Below are 14,399 nucleotides of genomic sequence, written 5' to 3'. Positions count from 1 at the left end.
GAAGGGGAGTAAAACGATATAACTAACAATTTTTTTGAAATGAACGGTTTTTACTATTAATGATTTAGTAGATATTTGTAAAAAAATAGAGATGAAAAGGCAAGAACATCTAGTATAAATAAATATAGTATGTGTCTAGAGTGTTTGTTGTTTTCACCTTCTTCCCTTTTAGTTGTTTTCATCTTCTACAATTTATCTCGTTCTTATTGTTCAAAATCATGTTTAATATCTCTATTTATTTCGTTTAATTTGTTATTTCTCGATATTTTCTTCAGTGGATTCGAAGATTACGAATCAAAACACTTTATTCCTTATTTTAAATTAAAGTTTTTTTTTGTTCACTTGAGTGTTTTCATTCGGTTTGACCCCATAAGTTTGCATATATTGTTATCATGCGCGACTCTAAATTAGTTTTTTATTATTATTTACATTCAGAATTCAAATATACGTTTTACCTCATTTATGGACATCTGATTTTCTTCTTATTAGGGTTAAATATTTAATCCAAATCTATGCCTCCAGCAAATCTATGTAATTGGAATGCTTAATTTTTAGGTTATATTGTTTTTTACCTTTATAAATAGTTAATGATCATAAGGTCATCATCTTATACAAAAATTTAACCACCTAACATTGTGATTAGTGATCTTCTGAGATCTACATTTAAAATTTCTACTGACAAATGAGTACGTCTAAACAACCTAATTAAAGCAACCATGCCTTCACTTTTCTATGTTTTCTATTTGTTTAATTCATTATCTAGTGAACTTTGTTTTGTTAATGTTACTTTAAATCAATGACATAGACAATAAATACCTATTTAAAAATATATTATTAATAAACCGAAAAACAGAAATAAGGATCCGATTACAAACCGACTCACACGAAATTATACAATTAGATTCTTTATTTTTTTAGCTACGCATGACCCATATCCCCGGCGCGTTTTGATAGACCTAATCAAGTATCATCACGTATGAAATACCGTTCTCTACCTTTAGCGATAACCACATAAAGGAGAAATTCACCTTATTTCTTCGGATGCTAGAGTCTTTTCGTGTCGTCTCCGGAGTAGCTAGTACCCGATGAGTTTGTCTAAGTTCATAATCTTACCATCACTGAAGCAAGACGTAAAATAATTAAGTTGGACCAAGATACACTAACCAAAACGTGCACTCCATGACCCGTCGGTAAACACTCACATCGCACGGCAAAGACCGGAGGGGCACAGGGAACCGGAACTGGACTCCTTAACCTGACATCAAGAGAAAAAAAATGGGCACGAGTCGACTGTTACATCAAAACCCGCTAAACTCTTGGACTTGCAAAATGTTAGCAATACGACACTACCATGAGCACCAACTGGCAGCTCACGTCACTGGGATGCACCGAACCGCCGAATGAAGTCACCGACAGACAAAGGACCTAAATGAAAAACTGAACCACAATGAACCCCGCCAGACGCATCTCCACCTTAGATAACTTAAATTAACCGTCCTTTGGGGAACACCACACTTGTCAAATTGTGTCACATTGAGCTTAAATACTTGTCAAACTGTGGCACAAACAACTTAAAAGTTTGTAATAAACTGTCTTAAAGATAAATTTGATCGTGTTTTCTATTTTCTGAACAGTAACTAGAGAAAATAGAAAAATAAGTTTTTATTTGATTGGTTAATTTTAAGAATAAGTAAAAATAATTAATTTTTATTCTTCATTATTTACTCTAAATGTTCCATACAATTAAAACTTGAATTATATGCATTTGATTGATGTGTCCAACACACATTATAAGAGGCCACACTTGTCAAATTGTGTCACATTGAGCTTAAATACTTGTCAAACTGTGGCACAAACAACTTAAAAGTTTGTAATAAACTGTCTTAAAGATAATATTCCAAAGGACGGTTAATTTAAGTTATCTAAGGTGGAGATCCAGTGACAATGAATCCACCAAGCACTGAAACCACACGAGCTAAACATGGAAGACCTTGCCGACAAAGAGCTAAGATGTGGCCGGAAGAGAAAGGATGATTGGGAGAGATCAGACAGCACCGCCTCGGAGAATCCACAGATGACCATAGCCAACACCATGCCAGAGTCCACGGGCCACTTCCCAAAGCACAAGCACATGCCAGCACCGCTGACTAAGCCTGCCTCAGAGCATAGGGAACTCCGAAGCACCCTTGACAGTTTTGGAGCAACCGTGTCTCACCAAGACGCATAGGCAGAGACAACATAACCACATCCACCGCTGCAATGCCACAAGCCAGGAAAATGTAGCCAAGATACCTCTAACTGGAAAGTAGCAAAAGACGAGCATCCTCCTCCACATGGCATTGATTCTCCAAGAATCTTCAGAGACCACCTGCAATACCCTAAAAACCGACTCTAGTTACTCTAAAACCAATAAATATATATGTTTTATGAGGATTTACAGCCGACTACACTGTCATAACCGGCTTATGAAATACTTATAAATAGATTAGAACGTCGATCCACAAAAAAACAGATTCACACAGTGAGATCCTCGCCCAAAATTAAATACAATTTTGAATTGCTATTATTAAACGATATCTACTTTAGATTTTAGAGAGTTTTGGGGAGGGAAATCTTTTCACTTTTTTGTAGACAGTATAGTCACCTTTTCATGTGCAGTCAGATATATTTTCCGAGCAGTGCACCAAGCTATTCACAAGGGCCAATTTGATCATCTCTTTCAGGGTTTGATCTCAGAAGAGAGAACCCTAAGGTCATGGTGAAAGCCTATGTATTTTTCTTCCCCTAAATGACATTTATCTACTTGTGCTTTCTCCATATTTCACACAAAACCTGCATTTTCAGTTAACATAATAGTCTATAAAAAGTTAACAATATTATTTTTACCGAATAAGTTGATATTTCAACTTTTTCACAAGATTAATTTGCTAATAAATAAACAACTAATTTAAAATATATATTTTCTAAGTTAATAATGAATTTTAACTAAAGTAAGTTAATTTAAATGACCGATTTGTTTGAAATATATTATTGTTGGATGAATCATATTTAGAGAGATAATTAATAAACAAAATTTTCTGTGAGATAGCAACTAAGTTGTCTTAAATTGCAGTTTTTTACTTCGGATACAGTTACAGAAATTATCCAAAAAAAGTTTTTTTTTGTTGAATAAATTTAACATTCATTCAAAAAAAAATTATGTTTACAACAACATCAATGTCAGCTTTCATTGTTCACATGGACGAATTTTAACAATGTAAACTGATCTTAAATTTTCTAATTTAACAGATACAAAGAATAAAATTATAGACAAGGTTGAATGAAGCGTTAAGAGTTTTCTTCAACTATAATTTATGTTGATTATATTTAACCCATTTGGTTTATGAATCGGTTTCTAATTTAAATTAGTGTAGTATAGCTATTGTTGAAAAAAACTAATTATCAACTCGCTGAATCAAGAAAAAAGAAAAAATAAATTTCAAAAGCATTTCAAATGACAAATCAACAGTAAAAATTTGGGCATGGATTGAAAAGCAATTGCTCGTATTACGTCCATCCACTTACTTATCAGAATTCCTCGCTAACGTAACCAAATCATCTTTTTAAAGTAAAACAACATCCAGTTAAGAAAAATAAGCTTTTTCTAACAATAAATAAACAGTAGTAGAGACTCAAGAACAAATCACTTATCAGGCTTTAGTAATGTCCCCCATCCGCACAATAGCGAAATTACTAAATAAATAGTATGCTTTTCGCAAGAGCTCGACTTGAGTTGGATCGCACTTCACTTATCTGTGTATTTATTGGTTTCTTTTGTTTTATTTTATCAAGACATCAACATCCGTACCAAATTAATTTGGAAAATCAATTAATTTTCATAAGGAAAAAATAAAGGTTAATAAATCGAGATATTTGCCTTAGTGTATATATGAATTAAAAGACAGTTACTGACATTTTATAATTTATTTTTGTCACCAAAAGAGTTCAAAAAAAAAAGACTAAAATAAATTTCATTAAATAGGCAAAAGACATTTCTACTCTTTGCTTTGTAGATATAAAATATAAATAATTACTTAGATACAATAATACTAATTAAAATATATATATAGTTACAAATTATATATTTTCAACTTCAATTTTTTAATAGTTTTTCAATGATTTTTTTTTCAAATTTTTCGTTTTGAAATCTAAAAATGCTTTTGAAACTATTTATGTTTAATATTTTTTTTTAAGTTTTAAATCCCACCCCGAAAACTTCATTCTTAACTATAAACCATAAGTCTAAATCAATTAATCCTAAAAGTATAAGTGTATATATAGTTTTTAATAAAATTTATTTTGGTTTGATAGAAAAAAACAAAAAAAAGACTATCATATAAGAAAATTTAGAATAATGTACGAATTGAATTCATTTTTTTTGGAACAAATTGAATTCATCCTTCGAACATAGGACTGACTATAGACTAAGAAGGATAAATAGTGATTTGTATTGAATAATGAGAGCATATCAATGGCAAAGTAAAATACAATGAAAAATAACTATGGATTTGACTGTATAGCATTATTAGAGTAAACAATATAGGTGAACAATTATTTTTTCATTTACTCTATAAAATTCCCTACACATTATTTACTAAAGATTTGCATATATGTCACCACTATATTAAATTTCAAAAACAAAATGTGGCATGACATCAATTTAATTGTGACACATGCAGTTTTTCTTATAGCGATTTATATTTTTGACAAGGCTATTTTTAATATAGATTTTTTTAATAGAATGACTATTAACTCATTTTATAATTTTCTTCCCATTTTTACTTTTTACATTTCTCTTCTATTCCAGAAATTACCAGTCACAACCTACATGATTTTTTCTTCCTTTATTATTTTTTTCTTGAATTGATGGTTTTATGCCCTGTTCGGGAACGCGCTAGGTGCTAGTCGGGCAGTCGGCTTAGGCCTAGCGCCTAAAGAGAAAATCGGGGATTAATCAGAAATTATGCGGGGCGGAATTTTTAGATGGTTTACTATGTTATAAAACATGTTAATCTTTAATTGTGTATAACATTAATACATTTTCATGTTTAAGATTGTATAAAACACACAAATAGAATATATTAATTTAATATAGTGTAATTTTCATCAAAATTATGAATATAAATGATATTTATAAAATTTTAGATCAAATAAACAAATAAAAATATTATTTAAAAAAAAAATAATAATTAAAAATAAAAATAAAATAATAAATAATAAAAAAATAGATTAGGCGGCCGCCTATGCGGCTAAGCGGTCGTTTAGGCGGTCTAGGTGGAAAAAATTGGATATCCCGATTTAGCATAAATCGGGGCGGAAGAGTGACGCGTAGCGCCTAGACGGCCGATTTTTAGAACAGAGGTTTTATGTACAAATTGACTCTCTGATTCAGTCCGCGATCAAATCTTATTGTGTTATCTACTTATCTCTCTTGATCATGACTTGAGCTCAGCCGAGTGAGTCTTTTCAATCGAGCCGAGATTTTATGTGAAATAACCTAATCTTTTTATTATGCCAGGCCAACACCAACACTATTAAGGAGACAATAACCTGATTTATCTCAATGCGTAGCTCCACTTCAACTTTATTTAATTTGTCCAAATCATACATATTCATAGGTCATAAGATATAGCTGGCTAGATTTCAATTTTCCATCTTGAGTTTGTTTGAAATAAAATATTTAGACGTTCGATTTTATTCTATTGCCTAAGCTCGGCTGAATATGTAATAAACTAAGTGACTAAAGATCTTGATTCCATGTTGCTTTTTTCTATTAGGACTATAGAAATATCTTATATATTAAAAAAGAAGTCACAACATTGATTTATGTGTGATTTTTTTTAAAAAATGGATCTAATGGACCTATTCCTAAAAAGTCATGTTACTTTTAATATCTAATCTTATCATTTTAATTTTGGGCCAACCAGAAATTTTTATTGGGCTATCAATAATTAGATTTAAACAATAGATGATCCATTGGATTATAGATAATATAAATTAAATAGATATAATTTAATATTGTAATACTATACTTCTATATGCTAAATATTTAAATATTTGTCGATGTTAACTTTTAAAATTATAAAGATTTTTTTAAATAACAAAAATCATATTATCTAACAATGATTAATCTTTACTACCTTAAACCAATGAAAACAAATTTCAAACTACGTATTTTATTTTAAAAATTAAAAAAAAAACTAAATGTTTAATTATTTACTTGATAATATAAATCTATGAAGCGAAATTTTTAATTTTAGAAAAACTTTCTAAATTTGTGAAATGTTACAATATCTTTGAATATGACAATAAAACAATATTTTACTAATCTTTATATATATAGTTATGATTTTAATAATGAAATAATAATCCAAAAATATATATGTAGAAGAAGATACAAATACATGTGAAAGTTTGAAACGATCTATTCAATGAAAAAAATATACAGTAAACTTATTATGTTTTAAAAATTGATAGACACATATATATTATAATATATACCAATTTAGAATTGATAACAAAATATTTATATAAAAATAAATGAAACCAAAAATCCACGCGGTTGCGCGGATCGAAATGTAGTTAATTAATTTAAACAAGACGAGTAACAGTTTGTTTTATGAGTACTGCGAATGATGCGACGTTGGTTGGAGAACATAGATCATTAATACATAAAATGTCATATGTATACAATTGATTAGATGAAACCATACAATATGTGATTTGATTGCATGTGCAGCATCAAGATGCACATTTAAAAAAAAATCAAGAGACATATGTAGTAAGCATGTGTATAATTTTTTGATTAAAAGTTAATACTATTTCAACAAAATAAAAGTTAAAGTTTTACAAAGTGTGAGTAGAAAAATGAAGACTTCTAACTTTGGTTCCACCAGAAAAAATAATAAAAACATGGAAATTAAAATAATCAATATTTTGACCTTTCAGTTTGGTAACAAATATGAGTAGAAACTAACAATACAATTTTAAAGAATCCGAATGAGATATCGAACCGAGACAGACATGGATTAAGATATCCCAAGACAAGTGAACGACGTAGACAAATCAGGCAAAACTTTGTTTCATCCGGTAGTAGAACATATAATTATTATGTACATCATCATATTTATGTTTATAGTTCAAATACTTGTATACTTGTACATAGTAGAAAGAAGTGTAGAGTAGTCTAATCACTACAAGAAAACTGCTTGATACCGATGGACAAATCCGTCATAATCTCGTCGGGAAAGTAGCATACCGATGGAATACCGACGAAATATGTCCGTCGGTATCATCTCGTCGGTATACTGATATTCGTCGGCAATTCGTCGGCAAAATACCGACGAACACATATCGTCGGTAAATACCGACGAACATATTCCGTCGGTTTTTTTCTAAATTTTCCGACGAAACATATCCGTCGGTTTTTTCAGAAAATTCCGACGAATTATCTTCGTCGGTATTCTCTATAAATACCGACGATATGTGTTCGTCGGTATTTTGCCGACGAATTGCCGACGAATATCAGTATACCGACGAGATGATACCGACGGACATATTTCGTCGGTATTCCATCGGTATGCTACTTTCCCGACGAGATTATGACGGATTTGTCCATCGGTATCAAGCAGTTTTCTTGTAGTGAATCATCATCCCCACCAATACGCTCCCTGTAATTTCGACTCGCGTTGGCCTAGAAGTAGTTGAGGCCCAGAACCAATACGTTCCCCGCAGGTTTGACTCGCGTTGGCCACCCGGGCTAGGGTTAAATCCCAAGAATACGTGGAGTGCTGTGGGCCTCGCGGAAATAGTCGGTTGACCACGGTCGCCGGAAACCCGCAGAAAAAGATCATCATCCCCACCACTTGTTAATAACCCAGTTTTTAAATATACGATTACGATAAATAATCGAATTGAATCGACCATACGATAAAGGCATTCTCCACCCTTTAATCTTCTTAATTTGTTAATGAAATTTTACTGTTAAAAAAAGGATTCCAACTGGATGCCTCCTACCGAATTTGAAGTGTCTACTACAACGAGAGAATAATAAACCATATTAACGGTGAAAAATGAGGAAGACAAAAAACAATGTAAGTGATATCGAGAACCAGCAAATTTATAGTAACTGACGTATGTAGCATGTTGCTAAAGCATTTTCTTTGATTTGGGGATATCTAGACCGAAACCCAACTATTTTTAAAAAAATAATAGTATAAATGACTTGTCCAATTCTGAGCTTTTTTGACGAAGCCTAAAACATTGTTTCATTTTCGTCTGCCCAAGTCTAAAGCATTATATACATTTTCTTGATGTTGGAACTTACTTCTTCTGTTGTTTAAATATTCAGTTTTGGTTAAAAATATATTCATTTTTGGTCGCTACAATGTAGTCGATTTCACGTCAACTATAGTGGATGCTTATCAATACCTACTTTTGTCTGTAATGGCATGTCGTTTTGTTGAAGGGATATATATTGTCATGTTTTTTTTTTTTTTTTGTCATCTGAACTTTCATTCACCAAGTATCGTAATTCTACAATCATCACAGATTTACAAACCCAACTACAAGGACACTAGCAAAAAAACTAACATACACAGATAATTTACCCCAACCAACCATAGATCAAACCAAAAAATTCTCCAAGTTAAACCATCCAATGTCAAGAAGAGACTAAGCATTTCTCATTCTCAAAGATATCCTTCAGCCAAAAAAGATAACCTGCAGCAACATAGGATTGAAATCTTTCACCTATAGTCACACTTTGTGCAATTAGAAAAGCACCTATGTTCCTTCTTTTATCTTCCTTTAAAAACCTCCACCATTCAATTTTCCTGAGCCTGATTGAGAAGTCAGAACTCATAGCTTTGAAAGATGGCCAAGCCATAGGTCTTGTGATCGCTCCAACAATCATTTCATCATCAAAAGCAAAGATCACCCTATTCATCTTATGGCTCACCATACTATCAATCGCCCACAAACACACATGAACCTTCAGTTCATTTAAGTTATTGAGACCAGTAAAAGCTCTCCTACTATGCAATAGCACCTTGCCTTCAGAATCTCTTAGAACCCACGCTGCTCCCCCCCATGCAATGTCTTTTCTCCAATGTACTCCAATATTGCATTTAACCCAAGAGTATTGGGAAGGCTCCCATTTCACTAATACTGACATCTTTAGCCTCCGGAAAACCGACGGACATTATCAATTTAGAGTTTCAGTTTGATTTTTTTTTAACTTTGAATCAAAACCGTATATAATCAATCAATCAAAACCGTTCGATTTTAGAATCAACAAATCTAATTTATTTTTTGTAATTTAAAAGTATACAACGTTTCAAACCCATAATTTGTTTTTAGAAGAAATCTACAATGTTTAAAAGTAATTTGCATATACATTCATAAAAGAGTATCTACTCTCCATCTGAGGAATTATCTGATGATGAACATGATGAATCTGAATTGTCTTCGTCAAACTCTCCAATCTCGCCGTCCTCTTCGGTTAATTGTTGTTGTAGTGGATCAAATACTCCTTGTACTCGGCTTCTGGGATTTATTGACATGACAACGATCCAAGGATCGTTCCTTTGCCTAATCCGCGGATAACGAATATAGCAAACCTGAAAAATTATAAATTATATAAGTCGAAGTAATTATATATGATTACTTCCGATGGAAAATATATTTCAACATACATACCTGGTCAGCTTGTGAAGCAAGAATGAATGGATCGTAAAAATCCAGTCGTCGTCGCGAATGTACAGATGTAACACCGAATGCGTCAGTGCTTACTCCGCGACCAACAACGTTGTCGTACCACTCACAGTTGAAGACAATACATCTCATGCCAATCATTCCCGGGTACTGAATTTCCAAAATCTCGCGTACGTTACCGTAGTAGACATCGTCTCCGGATGACGAAGAAACCCCACAATCAATTGTTCTCCTTACAGTATTTTCCTTAAGAACTCTGAATGCATATCCTCGTGTGCAATATCTCGGATATGACTTTGCAACAAACTTTGGACCACAAACTATCTCACGTAACCAATCTTTAGGTGGGTGCCCAATAGCTAAACAATGGCTTACCTATAAAAACAAAAAAAAAATGTTTTCGTTCATTAAAAGATAATAAGTAAAACGGTTAGTTACCACTAATTACTGATTAGACACTTACATAATCAGAAAGCCATGTTGCAAAGTTGTTTTGCTTGAGTTGTTCGAGTTGTTCTTCTGTCGCATCCGGGTACTTTAAGCGCATCTCTGCCAAGTAAATACTGTAAAAAACACAAAAATGTTAGATATGTTTCAAAAATATTGCAAATAATTCATATTTTTAAATCTATGTACCTCTCATATTCAAGAATGTCTTCGCAGTTTGTAAGCAAATATGTGTGCAAATGAGCATGCTCAGCCACTGTAAGTATCCGGTCCGTTGACTTTCCACTATGTCGTCCAATTTGTGTAAACATGTTTGGCACATAAACATAATAAGTTGCCCTTTCACCTCTATCATCATGCCGTGCAGGTCTTCGACTTTTTGTTCGAACTTCTGATGGAAAGTAGTATTCAGCAAAGTTTGAGGTTTCCTCATTGATGCACTGAGCCACTATTGATCCCTCCACCTTGCTTAAATTCTTGACCTTCTTCTTCAGATGAAACATAAACCGTTCGTACAAATACATCCACCTGTACTGCACGGGACCACCGAGTGCCGCTTCTCTCGCAAGATGAATAGCAAGATGCTCCATAACATCAAAAAATGATGGAGGAAATATCTTCTCGAGGTTGCATAGGATCACCGGTATTTTAACTTCCAAATTGCGGATACCATCTGATGTGAGTGATCTCGAGCATAAATCACGGAAGAAAGCACTTATCCCTACATACACGAAGAAAACAAATTCCATAAGCATATATATATATATATAAGCATTAAAAAATAATATGACAATTAATTTAACTATGTTAAATTTTAAAGTACCTGCGGTTGCTTCGTGGACATTTCGTGGCAATAGTGCGGAAAACGCAAAAGGAAGGAGGCGCTGCATCATTACATGACAATCATGGCTCTTCAAGCCAGTAAACTTCCCTTCACTTTTGTCAACACAATTACGCAAACTTGATGCATAACCGTCTGGAAATTTAACACTGTGTGTTATCCAATCAAAAAACTCTTCTTTTGCAGTTGCATCCAGTCGATATATGGGAATAGGACCTTTACCGTGCTCATCAACATGAAGTTCGGGACGAGCACAAATATCAACCAAATCCAGTCTTGACTTCAAGTTATCCTTCGTCTTGCCTTGGACATCAAGGATGGTGTTCATCAAATTGTCGAAAAAGTTCTTCTCAATATGCATGACATCTAAACAGTGCCGCAACAAATGAGTCTCCCAATAGGGCAAATCCCAGAAGATACTCTTCTTATGCCAATTATGATTTTCCCCTACACCATAAATCGGTTCATGTCCGTTTCCACCCACGTCTGGCGTTCTATCTGCACCAAAATCTCTTAATTGTTCCTTCAACTTTTTGCCACTTACTTCTTCAGGTGGACTGTCAAACACCCTCTTGTTCTTTGTAAACAATGTCTTACTCTTACGATATGGATGATCGTGTGGTAGAAATCTCCTGTGACAGTCAAACCAACACGTTTTCCGACCATTTTTTAGTTGGAAAGCATCTGTGTTGTCTTGGCAATAAGGACATGATAGCCTCCCATGCGTGGTCCATCCAGATAACATACCATATGCTGGAAAATCACTTATTGTCCACATAAGTACTGCTCGCATCTGAAAATTCTCTTTCCGCGAAACATCGTATGTATGAACACCGTGCTCCCATAATAATTGCAGCTCATATATCAATGGCTGAAGAAACACATCCAGTGATCTCTTAGGATGATCTGGCCCGGGAACGAGAATTGAGAGGAACAAAAACTCCCGTCGCATACACAAATGTGGTGGTAAGTTGTAAGGTGTCAAGATTACCGGCCACAATGAATATTGTCTTCCATGCTTTCCAAATGGACTGAAACCATCTGTGCATAATGCAAGATACACATTTCTTACCTCAGATGCAAATTCTGGATATGTTGATTGAAAATGCTTCCACGCCTCTGCATCGGAAGGATGTGTTATCTCACCATTTGTTAAGTGCTCAGCATGCCATCTCATTGGTTCTGCTGTTCGTTCAGACTGATATAACCTCTTTAATCTTTCAGTCAACGGCAAATACCACATTCGTTTGTATGGCACCGGAACTCTTCCAGTCGTATCCTGATAACGAGGTTTCCGACAGAATTTACATCTCTCCCTGTTCTCATCTGCTCTCCAGTAAATCATGCAGTTATCGATGCATACATCTATCACCTGATATGGTAAGCCAAGACCAGCGACCAATTTTTGTACCTCATAATATGAGCCAGGTGCAAGATTATCTTCAGGAAGAACATCTTTAACAAAATCTGCAATCGCATCCACACATTCTTCAGCCAAATTATAGTCAGTCTTTAGCGCCATCAATCGACTTGCGGATGATAAAGGTGAATGCCCATCTTTACATCCTTGATACAATGGCTGCTTAGCTGCATCTAACATTTCAAAAAATCTTCTGGCTTCTAGATTGGGTTGTTCTCGTTCTCCTTCCTCTTCACATGGGAAATTTTCTACATTGGGTTGTTCTTGTCTATCTCCTTCCTCTTCACCCGACGGTAAATTTTCTCCATATGCATCATATACCATCTGAACAGTCCCTATCCCAAAATCTACATCCGTGGTAGGTTCATCTAACCTATCGGCAGTTTGAGGTTCGCTACTACTACCATACTCAAATCTTTCTCCATGAAGATACCAAATCTTATAACCACGTGTAAATCCTTTCAAATATAAATGACTCCATACTTCCATTTTTTTGACACGGATATTATTCTTACAAGTAGAACATGGACATAATAAATACTTACTTGTTCTTGCTTCCGGTTGACTTTGAACCACCCCCATGAATTCTTGAATACCACGTGCGTATTCCTCCGTAAGTAAATTTGTATTTGGATCCATATGAGGTTGATCTAACCAAGAACGGAAATTATAAGGAGTACCCATAATTTATATTGTTTTGTTGTGATTTCAATGAATGAAGGAGAGGTCGTATTTATAATGAATTGGAAATCTTTCCGACGGAAAATATTCGTCGGTATTCCGTCGGGAATCATAACGGCTAAATTAACGTCCTAAACCCGTCGGCGTTCCGTCGGTAATTTAAACGGATACTAACGGCTACATAATCCGTCGGTATTTCGTCGGGAAGTGCAACGGCTGCAAATTCGTCGGTTTTCAGTCGGGAAGTATAACGGCTGTTCAATCCGTCGGTATTCCGTCGGAAAAACCGACGGAATTATGACCGAATTCTTTCATGGTCGGTATGCCGTCGGTATTTCGTCGGTAAGTGTCAATTTTTTGCAACGGTCATATATTTGTCAGTTTTTTGTCGGTTTTCTGTCGGGATCGTATGACGAAATACCGACGAATGTATTCTGTCAGGATTTTCCGACGCAGTTCCGACGAATTTACCGAAATATATTTCCGACAAGTTTTCGTCGGAATTCCGTTGGAAAATCCTGACAGATTTTTTTCGGTCGGTTTTTCCGTCAGTATTGTCCGTGTTTTCTTGTAGTGAATGTATGAGTGTAAATACTTCAACATGTACACACTTAATGTTTAATGAAGATATTTCTATTTCATTCTCTTTCTTTAATATGGTATCAGAGCAAGCTCAACTTCCGATAATCTCTTTCTCAACCTCCAATCACCGCTTTCTCGATCTCCGATCATCTCCTATCATCTCCGATCTCCGATCATCTCCTATCATCTCCGATCTTCAATCATCGTCTTCGTTCATCGTCTTATCATCTTCCGCTCTATTCGTTGTCTTTATCTCACGGTCTTCGTTAGCTGAAATTATTCATTGTCTTCTTCAAATTCATCTTTAATCCTACCGATTCATCTTTATTTTCACTTAGAATAGGAAAACAAAAGTGTACTTCGAAGTACATAACCAACTCCAGAAAATCAGTACTAATAGATCGCAATACTTATACGAACTATGTTCCTTCCCATGATGCTTCATGGTATTCAAATCAATCTGTGATATTGTTACTTTCCAAGTTATACAAATATGTTCATATAAGTATTGCGATCGTAGAAGATAGTGAGGTCTGCAAGGAATTCTTCTCACACTGGAGTTGATATTGTTACTTTCCAAGTTTCCTCTAATTCACACTATGATCAATCTTTTCCAGTATGCACACACTGTAGTGGTGTTGGTCATGTGGTTGATCGATGTTACAAGATTCTGGA

The 14,399-nt window shown here is 34.2% G+C and overlaps 1 protein-coding gene across 1 annotated transcript; it reads right to left on the bottom strand.

The window, feature by feature from the left end:
* Positions 1-9,375: 9,375 nt before the first annotated feature.
* On the bottom strand, positions 9,376-13,686 carry LOC106343773. Its single transcript, XM_013783074.1, has 5 exons — positions 11,024-13,686; positions 10,390-10,921; positions 10,217-10,316; positions 9,739-10,128; positions 9,376-9,659 (listed from the first exon to the last, which is right to left on the bottom strand). The coding sequence occupies exons 1-5, from the start codon at positions 13,143-13,145 to the stop codon at positions 9,453-9,455; spliced, it is 3,351 nt and encodes a 1,116-aa protein (XP_013638528.1). The 5' UTR covers positions 13,146-13,686; the 3' UTR covers positions 9,376-9,452.
* Positions 13,687-14,399: the final 713 nt, after the last annotated feature.

This window comes from Brassica oleracea, chromosome C5 (assembly GCF_000695525.1).
Source record: "Brassica oleracea var. oleracea cultivar TO1000 chromosome C5, BOL, whole genome shotgun sequence".
NCBI classification, from domain to species: Eukaryota; Viridiplantae; Streptophyta; class Magnoliopsida; order Brassicales; family Brassicaceae; genus Brassica; species Brassica oleracea.
This window is presented reverse-complemented; position numbering and strand designations above follow the sequence as displayed.